The sequence below is a fragment of the Peromyscus californicus genome, unplaced genomic scaffold (assembly GCF_007827085.1).
Source record: "Peromyscus californicus insignis strain IS unplaced genomic scaffold, ASM782708v3 Scaffold_4__1_contigs__length_199733344, whole genome shotgun sequence".
In the NCBI taxonomy this organism is placed as follows: Eukaryota; Metazoa; Chordata; class Mammalia; order Rodentia; family Cricetidae; genus Peromyscus; species Peromyscus californicus.
The window spans coordinates 85,301,429-85,316,512 of record NW_026294562.1 but is presented as its reverse complement, the minus strand read 5'-3'; the positions used below and the strand labels follow the sequence as shown (position 1 = coordinate 85,316,512).

The 15,084-nt window shown below is 39.7% G+C and overlaps 1 protein-coding gene across 4 annotated transcripts in view; it reads right to left on the bottom strand.

Annotated features, from left to right (window-relative positions):
• Smg1 (SMG1 nonsense mediated mRNA decay associated PI3K related kinase) overlaps positions 1-15,084 on the bottom strand; it is a 104,515-nt gene that overhangs the window by 77,697 nt on the left and 11,734 nt on the right. Inside the window, exon 2 of one of the 4 annotated variants that reach the window (XM_052713868.1) lies at positions 2,269-2,326. The exons of the other annotated variants lie outside the window; for them this stretch is intronic. Coding sequence (XP_052569828.1) covers positions 2,269-2,282 — 14 coding nt within the window. The 5' untranslated portion in view covers positions 2,283-2,326. The remainder of the gene's footprint in view (positions 1-2,268; positions 2,327-15,084) is intronic. 4 annotated transcript variants of the gene reach the window in all.

The following is a 15,084-nucleotide window of genomic DNA, read 5'->3' as shown; positions in this document are numbered from 1 at the left end:
AAGGAAGAAAATCAAATATTCTATTCTAGCATATGAGAAATACAAATAACTGTTTTGTTGATTTTCCCCTGAGAAAAAGAAATTCATTAAAAAAATTGTAGTAGTAATAGCAGTAATTTCTCTATTCAATACAAATGTCTTCTGAGCTAGACTTGGTGATAAAGGCCTTCAATCTCAGCTACTCAAAGGCTGATACAGCAAAATCACAAGTTCAATGCCAACCCTAGCAATTTAGTGACACCCTGCCTCATAACAATCTGATGGATAAAGGGCAGTTTAGAGCTCCTTGCCTACTACAAACAAGGGGAGGTTCTAGGTTTAGTACTCAGTACCACAGAACAAACAAAATGATACCTTATCTCATGATCATTTCAGAAAAGCTTAGGGCACTGACAAAAAACACAAATGAGCATGTGCTCTCTTGTATACAAGAAAAGGCAGCAGAATTTTGCATACACACTCCTTTTCTACTTTATAATCCAGTTCTTGTCCTCACCAACTGGACACACCTTGATCTCTACTTTCTGCAATTCCTAATGATACAGAATGCAGTACAGGTCCAATTAAACTTGAACCCCTAACCATAAAGTCTGAGTCAATGCCATAACCTAGCAACCTAAAACTACTAAGGGTGGACTGTCTTCTTCAAGTATGTAGAGTTTATGCCCTTACAGACAAAGCCAATTCTTCTAATGCAAAGAAATACAATCCATGAAATCCCCCCGGGAGAGGGGAGGGGAATGTATGCAGATACTTTTTAAGTACACTAAGTCAGTAGTCAGTAAGAACTAATGCTCAATGGAGCATAAAAAATTATTAAACAAATGAAAAAATAATCCTTCATATCTCCAAGAATAGTACTATTAAATGTGTACCCATAATCAACTAAAGCATTATTACTTTTCCAAAAAATACTGAAGGAAAAGAGAGCTTCTGGGCTTCTGGGCCAAGTTGGGGGGAAGGGGATGGGAGTGGGAGAGGGGAGTTTTCACCTAATTAAACCTGGAAAAAAATAACTAGTAAATGCAAATCAGATAAGCACATGACTAATTCTAATATGCAAAACTTATCTACCAATATTTACACATGCTGGGATTTCCTATTCTCATTATGCTCACTCCCATGTTGTCCAAACTATCCTAACTGTAGCGCTTTCTGGTGAAAAAGCAGTAACATGAGACTGCAGATCATGCAGTTAAGAACATTGGGCTAAGACTTCAGCCCCAGTGTGGTAAAGGCACACAGTTCCTTGATGTCCGGGCCTTTGTTTTCTCTTGTATAAAATGCAGACTAATACCTATCTAACATACAAGGCTGTTGTGAGGCTCACATACGATATAGAATTCTTAACAAATGCATAGTTTGCAAGGCACATTAAGAGTTATTGTGGTCGTAATTCAAAATAAACTTGAGTTTTCCAAGCTAAAAGCATATATAAGCAGTTTATGAGCATGTAAATGCAATCAAAAGTTTTTACACTAACTATAAAGCAGCTTATGTTCTTCAATGAAGAAATTAAGTCGTTTATTGCTACCAACAAGTTTCTAATTAACTAGGTTCATCTGATTTTACATTATGCTTACAAAACCAAGAATGATTTCCTAATTCATTAGAAACACAGGTTTTTAACTCCCAAGAGTTATGAACACTGAATTTTTTTCATCACAAAATTAGTTTTGAAAAAAATATAACAATAACACTTCACTAGGTCAGAACCACTGCATTAGAACTGTCCCAAATGTCCTCCTAGTCAATCACTTGTAATGCTAACTCATATTTCCAGTCAGCATTGAGTACATGTACTTTGAAGCAAAATGCATAAAATAGCTGAACATTTACATCAAACATCGAGACTGCTTATGTCTTGGAAACTATCTGTTTAGGCTGTTAGCACCAACAAGACAAGCCCACCCCAGTCCAAAAATAAACTGTTTGTTAAGAACAGAAATAAGCACTTAAGATGAAGCAAAGCACAAAACAGAAAATACAGATTTCAACTCCAGGAGACAGGAATCAGTGTTAAGCAAGCTAGTTAGAAGGGCTGAAAAAGCTTTCTACCAGAATTAGTGTTTCAATTTAGTGGAAAAAGAAAATACATCTGTTAAACTAAGAATCCTAGCAAGGATCCAAAAATACTTCCACAGTCCCTTTAATACTCTACAAATGTGGAGAGGAAAAAAAGAAATGCATAAATTTCCCCAAAATGATCCAGCTGAAGTTAAGCCTGATGTACATGCCACATGAGAGGTAAGTTTCTAAAGCTCATACCTCAAAAATCGCATACTGTGTAATATGGAGCCCTTGTGGTGTTTTGCATCAAGTCAATCTGTAAGACAGCAGTTACAGTATTAGTGAAGACAGCGGGTTAAAACATTTGTTCAAACACGAAGCAAATCTCACTCATGGGTTAGGTGCATTTTCTTTCACTATGGCCACTGTAGGTTCAAATACTGAAGCAAAAATCCCAATGGAAAGCCACTCTGCCTTGGAAGACAAATATTCTTTAAGTGGCAATAAAAAAAAATGTGAGTACATAAGAGAATTTAAATGTTAACTGTAACATACAGATCCCATGTGAATACAGTTATCACTCATTTTATATTTACCTATATTCAAAATCCAGAAAATGTAATAAATCTAAGAGGTTATTCACTTCAGGTGACTCAAATCTTCAGCCCTCACACATCTGCCACTGGTTAAAGGACAGTATCTCCTGGATAGTCTTATGGTCTGGCTCCTATAAGCATTACATAGAACAACTCCCCTTCCCCTAAAGAGCCACCTCTAGGAAGCGTGAAGTCTGGAAAATTCCCTATGAAGAAGCATTTCCATAAAGGACCCTAAAATGACTTGATGCAAACAACACACCTAGTGGTGCCACTGGAAAAAGCATTATCACTTTAAATTGTTTTTAACCTGGGCTGAAGAGATTTCATCCCCATGGTTGTAATGGGCATAAACCAAGAAATGAGATTTGCCCTTAAGGCATTGAGGTAGAAATATATAGTCTTTGCAACAATGGTACTCAAAAAGCATCTGCAAAAAGGAGATGCTGGAGCTCACATTGCTTAAAAATGATACACATTTTAAGCTTAAATCCAGTACTATTCCCATAATGTTTTTGTTTTACAGTTTCTTTCTATTGCTGTGATCAAAAGCAACCTGTGGAAGAAAGGGGTTTATTTCAGCTTACACACTCCATCACTGAGAGAAGTCAGGATAAGAACCAAATGCAAGAAGAACCTGGAGGCAGAACTGAAGCAGAAACCATAGCTGCTTCCCATGGCTTGCTCAGCCTACTTGCTTATTTATATAACTCAGGACCACCTGCCCAGGGGTGGCACGGCCCACAGTGAGCTGGGTCCTTAAAAAAAATGCCCCTCAGGCTTGCTCTCAGGCCAATCTGATGCTAGCATTTTCTCAGTTGAGGTTCTCTCTTCCCAAATGACTCTAGCTGGTGTCTGTCAAGTTGACCAAATGCTAAATAACCAGGACAGTCTCTTACTCACCTGGATTCAAACATGATTTCATGAAAAAGAAAGGACAAAAAGCCTGGGGCTTCAAAAACATCACTTTCACATTAGAAATAATGGTCCTAAGAGCAAGTCCAGGGATGAAAGAGTCATTTGGGAGGTTCAGACACTCCTTTTATTTTATTTTTATTCTATTTGTATGAACATTTAGCCGGCATGTATGCACGTACTCTCCATGCATACCTGGTGGCTGCAAAAGGAAGAAGAGGATGTAAGATCCCCTGGAAATGGAGTTACACAGACAGTTGTGAGCCGCCATGTAAGTGCTGGAAATTGAACATGGGTCCTCTGCAAGAGTAACCAGTGCTCTTCACTGCTTAGCCATCTCTCTAGGCCCTCAGAGATTTATTTGTACAAACTCTTCAAGAAAAAAAATTTGTGTGCAAATAAAACAGAATGTCATTTTATTTCAAAATTATAAATGAATTTGCATCAATTTTGCAATGTTAAAAATGTAGATAATACAATTTTTGGGTAAATGTTCCTTAGCTTTCTAAGGACTGACTATAATGCCAAATTTTGTTTATTTATAAGTTCTGTTTCTGATTTTTATTGTAAATCAAACTCTAATAAAACTGTTGATTGACGAAAAACAAAAATAAATGTGAAACTACAAAGATTTTTACCTTACCCAAAAGAAGCTGTGGCTTTTAGCTATGGATTCCAGACAGTAATTTCTAAAATCCTAGAACGTCATGCCTAGGAAGGCTCTTTTTGTTCACCAAGGAACTCTGTGGAACAATGTCACATGGTAGAACCTTTGAATTACATAAATCAAACTCCGGAGGGTTGGAAACTAAGATAGCTATGCAGGCAATTAGCTACAGAGACTCAATAAAAAAACTCTCACAAAGGCTGAGAGAGTACCCAAGCATCCTGGTTGGGTACTGTTAAACATAGATACCAAGAGGAAGCCATACTATCTGTGATTCTCCAAAAGGATAACTGCAAGCTCCATACCTGGAACCTTCCTGGACTCTGTCCTCCGTGTCCTTTGCTATTGTTAATATGAACACTTCGGTGGCAATAAACTATAAGCCTGATATAAGGACTTCACTTGCAATTAGCATTAGAAGCAAGGGTGGTACTAGGGACTATATTCCCTCTACCTGTACCTACATTAAAAGAAAAAAATCACTGAATATACTCTTACCCAAAAATTTACGTAACTCTTCTAAAAATTTTTAATATTTAATAAAACAGAATGTTACCATTTCATTTCAAAATTATAAATGAATCTGTATCGATTTTGCAATGTTAAAAATGTAGTTAATACAGTTTGTTGGTAAAGTATAATTTTAATAGCATCTTTCACCAAATGTAGTGTGACTTCCAAGGAACTTCAAATGTCCCATTTGTTGACCTCTAATCCTATTAAACAGAAGATGCAAACAAAGGCAATCACTTAGAGAAAATTATTTTAGGTTGCAACCTTTGCTTCCTGTGAATACCTGTCTTCAGAGAAAAGCCTAGTGAACTCCAACTGGTTTACACTCCTTTGAGCTACTGTAATCTATAACAAGACCTTCAACACTATTCAGGTTTACAGACTGTACATTCACTCTATGAGCTAACACCATGAGCTCCTACTAAGAGCAATAAACCTAATTGAAGGTTCAAATCTGAAATGTCCCCATACAATCATGCTTTGTCCCCAGCTGGTAGCCCTAATCTGGGAGATTATAGAGCCTTTCGAACAATGGTTCTCAATGTGTGGGTCGTGACCTCTTTGGGGGGGGGGGGTGTCAAACAACCTTTTCACAGGGGTTTATCTAAGACCACTGGAAAACACAGATATTTACATCCTGGGTCATAACAGTAGCAAAATTACAGTTATGAAGTAGTAATGAAATAATTTTATGGTTGGGGGTCACCACAACATGAAGAACTGTATTAAAGGGTCTCAGCATTTGAGAGGTTGAAAACCACTGCTTCAGAAGATGGGACCTCACTAGAGGAAGTGGTCACTGAAGGCAGGTCCTTGGGAATATATTATCCCTGGTTCCTTCCCAACACACTCTCTACTTTGTCCCCCATGCCTATTCTGCTATGATGGACTGAAGACATTCTGAAACCATGGGCCAAAATAAATCCTTCTTCCCTGGGGCTGCTTTTGTTAAGTATTTTATCACAGCAGCAAGTAAAGGAACATCTACCATCTCACTTCATCTTATTAATCACCACAACCTTATTAATTACATTATATAGGTGGGGTAACTGAAGTTCCCTAAGTGACCTAAAGTTCTCAGCTTTACTAATAACTACAAACAAAAACCTTCTTACACTAGACACAGGGGCACACATCTGCAATCCAGCTACTTGGGAGACGGAAGCACAAAACTAGCCTGAACTCAGAAGCTAGAGACAGCCTGAGCAATATATTAAACCTTAACAAAAACAAAGAACAAAAAACCCTCAATGTTCTTAGCATCTCAAACACAACTGACTCATTTGTTATTGGTATCCTCATAGAGTAAGGACCTTATTCCTTCAGGTGTTTTCTAACCAAAGGCACTATATATCTCATCTCCAATACTCATTTTTCACCCCCCATCTCTTCTGCACAATTCACAAAAATAATTTTTTTTTTTTGGTTTTTCGAGACAGGGTTTCTCTGTGTAGCTTTGGAGCCTGTCCTGGAACTCACTCTGTAGCCCAGGCTGGCCTCAAACTCAGAGATCCACCTGCCTCTGCCTCCCGAGTGCTGGAATTAAAGGCGTGCGCCACCACCACTCGGCCACAAAAATAATTATAAGGCACAAAACTAATGTCATTTCTGCCAGGCAGTGGTGGTGCACACCTTTAATCCCAGCACTTGGGAGGCAAAGGCATCTTTGAAACAGGCACAGATCACTGTGAGTTCGAGGCCAGCCTGGTCTACAGAGTGAGTTCCAGGGCGGCCAGGGCTGTTACACAGAGAAACCCTGTGTCAAAAACAAACACAAAGCTGGGCGGTGGTGGCGCACGCCTTTAATCCCAGCACTCGGGAGGCAGAGCCAGGCGGATCTCTGTGAGTTCGAGGCCAGCCTGGTCTCCAAAGCGAGTTCCAGGGGCGCAAAGCTACACAGAGAAACCCTGTCTCGAAAAACCAAAAAAAAAAAAAAACACAAACACACACACACACTAATGTCACTCCCTCAGTCCTTAACTTTTCAGTGTCTAGACAGAATTTAGTTCCTGCCTAAACAGCTTTGGCCTTCACCCTTGCTCCCTCAACCTTTCTTTATCTTCCCAAACCTCGCTCAACTTTCCTTTGCCAAATTTCAGATTCTCAAGTCTCATGAGGAGTCACCACTATTTGTGTACTTCTGAAGGCCTAACGCTTTTTCATTCAGCTCTTACTGACTGTACTCTACAAAGAGACCATAAACACCAGAAAGGCAGAGGCCTTATGTCAGTAGGGCTTTTTATTCAACTTGGCAATTTATCTGCAATTCAAACTTCCTCCCCAAACCCTTCCAGTAAAATCAACAATGCTTCTGGGGCTGAGGGTACAACTCAGTAATAAAGCACTTTGCACAGAATGCATAAGAACCTGGGTTCAGTCCTCAACTGCCAAACAAAATCAGGAAGGAAAAATATCAACATTTTCTTGGACCATTTACTACAAAAAGCACTGAGAGCTAAAGATTACAAAAGAAGGCTGGGGAGATGACTCAGTCAGTGTGTACAAGCACTTACAGTCCAGCCTGATGATATTGGTTCAATCCCTGACCCCAGAAGCACATGGTAGATAGAGAAAACCAATTCGTACATACTGTCTTCTGACCTCCACTTGCAAACCACAAGAGCACTCAAGTACTCACATACATCTTTAAAAAGATTACAAAAAAAAGATTACAAAAGTAGATAGTTCCAACTCTCCTAAGAACCTATAATTTAGATAGGCATGGTGGCACATGCCTTTAGTTCCAGCACTCAGGAGCAGGTGTCTAATTTCCAGGCCAGCCAAAGCTATATAGACAGACCCTGTCTCAAAAAACAAATAAATTAAAATCTAATAAACAGCTATTTAAATTGTTTGCATGATCTTGAATGTTGTGGTTTAAATAAGAAAGCCCCCATAGGCTCATATTTGAGTCACCAGCAGTAGAACTGTTGAAAGGATTAGAAGGATTAGGAAGTGTGGCCCAATAGGAGTGGGTGTGGCCTTTTTGGAAAAACCACATCATTGGGTGTGGTCTATGAGGTTTCAAAAGCCCACACAAACTTCAGTCTCTTTCTCTGCCTTTGGATCAGGATATAGCTCTCAACTACTTTTCTAATACTACGCCTGCCTGCAAGCCACCATGTTCCTCACCTTGATGATAATGGACTAAAGCTTTAAAAACGGTAATCAAGCCTTCCATTAAATACCTTTTCTTATAAGATGGCCTTGGTCACAGCAATAGAACAGTAACTAAGACAGGGTATAAAAGTGCTCTGTAGCTGAACAGTGGTGGCGCACACCTTTAATTCGGCACTTGGAGGCGGAGGCAGGTGGATCTCTGTGGGTTTGGTCTACAAAGTGAGTTCCAGGACAGCCAGGACTGTTACACAGAGAAACCTGTCTCGAAACCACCCCCTCCCCCCCCACAAAAAGTGCTCTGTAATTTCACAAGAAATCCCACTATTAGCTCCTTCTTCAAAGTCTCACACACTCACTCAAGTAGTTAGTTAAAGGCTGGTTTCAGTTGTTCACTTGTTTGAGATGTTACCACTGATGGCAGGAGGCACTATCTTACACCACACATTCTTCCAGAAAGGAGAACAAATGCAGTTGTTGCTGTGTGGAAAAAAGAGGGCAGAAGAAAGAACGGGAGGAGTTTAGAAGATGGTGGTAACTGAAAAATCTAACATGACTGTTTAAGTTTTGTCTTTTAAAGATCTAACTACACTAGGTATGGGACATTTGCTCAGGAGGCTGTGGTAGGAGAACCAGGAAGATCATAAGATCCAGGCGGCCCAGGCTACACAGCAAACCTGATTCAAGAGCAAGAAATAAATAAAAGAGTGAGAGAAGGGAGAGACAGAGACAAAAGGCTAGTGAGCACATGAAAACATTCAATATCATTAATAATTAGGAAAAGCACATCAAAACCACAAGGAAAATTTATAATAACTATAATAATCAGAACTTACAATCTGAAAATAAAAACAACAGGGTTTTATGAGGATGTGGAGGAATTAGAGCCCTTTCTGTATTACTCTGAAATGAAAACACTACAGCCACTTCAGAAATCAGTTTGACCATCCTTCAAAAGCTAGCAAATTATGTAGCCCAGCAAATCTCTCCTAAAGTATATGGCCAAAATTGAAAATACATGTTGCAATAAAAGCATACATAAAGTCATATTAGTCAAGAGGTGGAGGTCTACATGTCTACTAGTGGAAGAGGGACTAGAAATGCAGGGCATCTGCACAACAGAGTATGATGCAGCAGGAAGAAGGAATGAAGCACTGACACATTTAACACCTTGGATGAACGTGAAAAACATCAGACTAAGTGACATGAGCTAGACACAAAAGGAAACATACTACACAATTCTATTCGTATGACTTAGACAGATTCACATGGCCATGGCAGGAGTGTGGTTCCCAGAGAAAGGATGAAAGTGAAAATGTGCAATGACTGCTTAAGAGACATAGGGCTTTCCTTGAGAGAATGGAGAATTCCAAAACTAAACAGAAATAAATGCTTAATGACTACATCTTATCTTTGATGCCAACGAATGGTACATTTTATGTGCATTTTACCACCCCTTCAAAACCAACCACATCCTTGTTTGTGACATTCTAAACCATGAAGAGGCATTGGCTAGGTTCAGAAACTGACTACAAAAGAACACAGGAGCTTCTGGAAGGAATGACTATAGCCTGGTTGTGGTAGTGGTTACACTACTACATTCATTTGTCAAAACTGAAAGAACTACACAGCATCATTTCCATAAAGGCCACTTCAGTATTTTCCCCCAATATCTGCCCTTAGACTATCTCAGTGGTAGAGCACTCTCTTGACATACATAGAGGCCCTGGGTTCAACACCTTTCTTTCTTACGCTAAGGGCATCAAAGTAGAAGGCAGGATTTGTTTTTCAATAATTCAACATATCATGCCTTATACTGCCTACCATGTTTAGCCATTTTACACCAAAAAACAGAGCTATGGCACTGGCTTAATGTCACTACACTTCAATGAACCAAGTTGCTGGCCTGGGAAATAGTCCATAGGAAGAACTGGAACTAAAAGCTCCATCTGGCCAAGGCACCCAGAGAAACTTGAACCAGGAACAGACAGCTGCCACTGACATCAACAATTCTTGCCATTGCCAATGTCTGAGAAATTTCTGAGTAGTCCACAGGGCACCTTATTTAAAATAAATAATTATTATTATTATTATTATAATTACATGGTAAGTTTGTAATAAAGTCTATTGCCTATTTTGATAACTGAAAATTCTTACTAAATTTTCATTAACATGAAAGATAATGCAAAATTACAAGTTTAAACAGTGCTAAAGCAGAGTCGGGTGTTTAGCTCAGTGGTAGAGCACCTGCCTAGCAAGTGCAAGGCCCTGGGTTCGGTCCTCAGCTCTTAAAAAAAAAAAAAAAAACAGTGCTAAAGCAGCACCAAACTGGGTGGGTTAAACGGCAAGTTTAAGGACAGCCTGAGTTACACAGTGAGTTTCTGTCTTAAACCAAAAAAAAAAAAAATACTATATAAAAGATGTTAATTTTCTCTATTACAAGTGAGACTGAACCAAAAAAAAAATGTGGTGTTGAAAAATCATTTGCACATTAAGACAGATAAATGTGTTATTTGGACATGTCACTTTAGGATGAGATAGAGCATGTTCAGGACGGCGCAGCTGCAGAACTGGATATGTGCACTTTAAAAGAGAGAGAGAGAGAGAGAGAGAGAGAGAGAGAGAGAGAGAGAGAGAGAGAGAGAGAGAGAACACACTCTTGGGCTGGCGAGATGGCTCATCTGTTAAGAGTTGTTCTTCCAGAGGACCCAAGTTTGATTCCCAGATCCCACAGATCAGCTCGAAACCACCCATAACTCCAGTACCAGGGAATCTGACACTTTCTTCTGATCTCCTCTGGCACCAGGCATGCACGTGGTGCACACAAACATACAAGCAAAACACTATACACATAAAATAAATAATCCTAAAATAGGAGTGTTATGTATACAGCGTTCTACCTGCATGCATGCCTGTACACCAGAAGAGGGCACCAGATCTCATTATAGATGGCTGTGAGCCACCATGTGGTTGCTGGGAATTGAATTTAGGACCTCTGGAAGAGCAGCCAGTGCTCTTAACCTCCAGCCATCTCTCCAGCCCCAAGAGAACTTTTTTTTTTTTTTTTTTTTTTTTTTTTTTTTGGTTTATCAAGACAGTGTTTGTGAAGCTTTGGAGCCTGTCCTGGAACTCTCTGTAGACCAGTCTGGTCTCCAACTCACAGAGATCCACCTGCCTCTGCCTCCCAAGTGCTGGGATTAAAGGCGTGTGCCACCAACACCAGGTGAGAACTCTTTTTATTAAGAACTCAAAGCAGTATGACCATGAGAGAGCCCAAGTCAAGGGCACCTACCCTTCTAAGCAACTACCTGATATAGCTTAATTTGTAACATGTTTAAATGTTAAGACAAACAAGGAAAGGCAGTAAGTCTAGAATCCACACCCGTGGTTCTCTATAGAGGAAGACTGCCAGAAACATCTAGGGGCAGTTTTCAGTTTGTGCATAAAAATACACCTTGATTTTCTTTCTAATTTTGCCAATAAAAATCATACAATGACAGTAAGTGAATTTTTAAACAGATGGATTCAACATCTCTAGTAACACCCACAGGACATATCTCCTTAAACATTCTAGGGTAGCAAACAGGTTTCCAACCACTGTTTAAAAAACAATTAACAGGGGCTAGCAAGCTAGCTCAGCAGTTAAGAGCACTGGCTGCTCTTCCAGAGAACCTAGCTTCAATTTCCATTACCCCTCCCTATAATAGCTCATACCATTTGTAACTCCAGTTCCAAGAGACCCAATGCCGCCTTCTGGCTTCTGAGGGCACTGCATGAATGTGGTATACAGACACACATGCAAGCAAAATACCCATACACATAAAATAATTTCTAAAAAAAAATAACCAAAAAAAAAACCTGATGAACTAAGTTCGTTCAATGCCCCTCTCAGGACACACTCTGTCAAGGAAAAGCCGCAGCTCCCACTGATCCTCAAATACTTGCTGTAGTGCACACACAAACAAAACAAACACTTTTAAAACTCTTTTTTTAATTTAAAAAAAAATCTTATAAATCTCAGAAGGCATAATGTCATAAATCAACTATAAAGGAAAGATAAAATAATCACACTATTCTACCACAGGAATATTCATTTACTGAAGAGAGTTTGCACAGAACATACTAAAACGCAGGAAGCAGCAGAAGAGGCAGGGATGGGGCCCCAGCTGTACTCAGCAGGAGCCAGAAACACTGACATAACATTTAACTTAAACTTAAGCTAGAAAACAAATTAAAACCACCTAGCAAGTTATTTCAAACATACAAAGTCTACAATTTTTCTTATATTTTATACTTAACACATTTAGTCATTTACTTTAAAATAAGTAACTTTTATAATTCTCTTTACAAGAGAAAAAAACAGTATTTCTAGATGACACGCCTTAGAAGAGGCATCATTTGCTAATTTAAACAAATTTATACAACTGAAAATCCTAGCAAATCTGCCTAATAGTGCACACACATCCTTACATTGATACTACCTCAATCAATCTTGCTTTATTTAGATGACTCAAGAAGCCTGTCAGTGGTGGCACACACCTTTAATCAAGGCACTCAGGAGGCAGAGGCAGAGGGATCTCTGTGAGTTTGAAGCCAGTCTGGTCTTCAGAGCGAATTCCAGGACAGCCAAGGCTACAAAGAAACCCTGTCTCAAAAAAAAACCAAACAGAGGAAAAAGAAGATGACAACAAAGAAGGCACAAAGGATGTAGAGCTGTACCACCTCAGAATACAACTTTCCCAGGACTCTGGCTCCTCCTACTTCCTTACTAAAACTATGTACATACACACATGCACTAGACTAGTGTAGGAAAGATTCAACAATGTTCTCAAAAGAATTAGTTTCTAACTGTATAATCAAAGTTAAGCAAAGGACACAACCCTACCTATATATAAACCTTACCCAGTATCAATTTAATCCATGTCCCTGCTCTCCAATGATTCAAAGTTACAAAAATTAGATTATTTTCCCTGGCTTATATTTTCAACTAGTAGCCAGTTCTTTGTTTGTTTTGTTTACTGTTGTTTCTGGGACAAGGTCTTACTTCGTAGCCCTTGGGTGGCCTGAACTCCCTATGTAGAACAGGATAGCCTTGAAATCATAGAGATCTGACCTCTGTGTCCTGAATATTTAGACTAAAAGCATCTGCCACCATGGCCAGCACTTGGTTTCAAGTTCTTAAAGAGTGAATGGTGCCAAGCAGTGGTGGCACACGCCTTTAATCCCAGCACTTGGGAGGCAGAGCCAAGCAGGTCTCTGTGAGTTAGAGGCCAGCCTGGTCTATAGAGCAAGATCCAGGACAGACATCAAAACTACACAGAGAAACCCTGTCTTGAATGGTAAGACATGAAGGGAAAGTTAGTAGATCCACTGGCTTCTAGCTTCAAGGACACAGACTAGGGAACATAGGAGAACCAATACACTACAGTGCAACCAACCCAACCCCACCATATTTTATAACTATGTAAGCAATAGCATGAATGGCACATGCCATACTTAGAAGAAATTTAAGACCTGATGTCATACAACCTTTAAAAGATAATGTAAATTTACCAAAATGTTATACATAAAGAAAAATTTTGTATGCATGCTCCTGAGCATGTGCATGTATGTGTGTATATGCACCCCTGTGTGAGAGAGTTTGTATGTGTAACACTCTTCTAAAACATTTAGAGGAAAAGGTAACAATGGGATGTTCTTTAAAATTCCAAATTTGGCCGGGCGGTGGTGGCGCACGCCTTTAATCCCAGCACTCGGGAGGCAGAGCCAGGCGGATCTCTGTGAGTTCGAGGCCAGCCTGGGCTACCAAGTGAGTTCCAGGACAGGCGCAAAGCTACACAGAGAAACCCTGTCTCGAAAAACCAAAAAAAAAAAAAAAATTCCAAATTTGGGGCTAGGGTGAGGGTAGCTCAACGGTGGCCTGCCTAGCATGAACAAGAAAGACCTTCAGTTCCATCCCCAGCACTGCAAAATAAATAAATAGAATAATTTGATTAAGACATAGCAACTCACATGGCACTTTTTTTTTTTTTTTTGGGTTTTTCGAGACAGGGTTTCTCTGTGTAGCTTTGCGCCTTTCCTGGAACTCGCTTTGGAGACCAGGCTGGCCTCGAACTCACAGAGATCCGCCTGGCTCTGCCTCCCGAGTGCTGGGATTAAAGGCGTGCGCCACCACCGCCCGGCTTGCGCCACCACCGCCCGGCTACATGGCACTTTTATTAGAGAAATTTCCCAAATGTTATCTTTAACCTGTATCTGATCTACAGACTACACACCAACTAAAAAAGTTCCTGTCTTCCCATCCTTACTCTGCTGATAGCTCATGACACCAGTCTCTCCTAAGAGAAGTATGTATGAAGAATCAATAGAGAATATGCACAGGTTTTAAAAATAAATAGCACATGAGACAGGTTCTAAAACATCATGATTCTATTTCTAACACCAATGCTAATACAGCCAAGTGGACCTTCTCTGCTGCCTGTGGATCAAACCTGAGGAATCACATAACTAAGCCAATATGCCACCATTATCTTATCTCCATCCTTTTACTCTTATTCTGAGACAGAGTCTTACTAAGTTGCCCATTCAGGTCTTGATCCTTCCATCCTCCTATCTCAGCCTCCACTGTACTTGAAATGACAGGCCTATGTCAAGTGCAGTGGACTTTTAAATGGACCAGAAAAACGGTGAAGAAAGGGAAGCTGCTGATCAAAGACTACAAAATCTCAAATGGAAAAAATGTTTCCAGATACCTGCCATAACAGAATGACTATTGTCAGAAGCAATGTGCTTTGTACTTCAAAATACTCTAAAGAGTGCATTTCAAAAGCAGGTATGTGGGTGCAAACCTGCAATACCATCACATAGGCAGCTGAGGCTGAAAGATTTCAGATTTGAAGCCAGCCAAAGCTACATAGTGAGAACCCTACATCAAAAAATAATAAAACAGTGAAAAAATGAAAACAAAGTACATTTCAAATAGTTCTCCTCCTCTCCAAAGAAAGTTAAGAAAATTGGCTTGATTTAATCAATCAGCATTATATGCATTATGTACATTTACCTAAGCATCACTTTGTGCCCTATACACATGTACAACTGTGTCCATTAAAAATAAAGCTGACACTGGTAGATGGTGATGCACACCTTTAATCCCAGCACCTGAGAGGCACAGGCAGATGAACCTCTGTGAGTTTGAGGCCAGCCTGGTCTACAAACTGAGTTCCAGGCCAGCCAGTGCTACACAGTGAAACATTGTCTCTTTAAAAA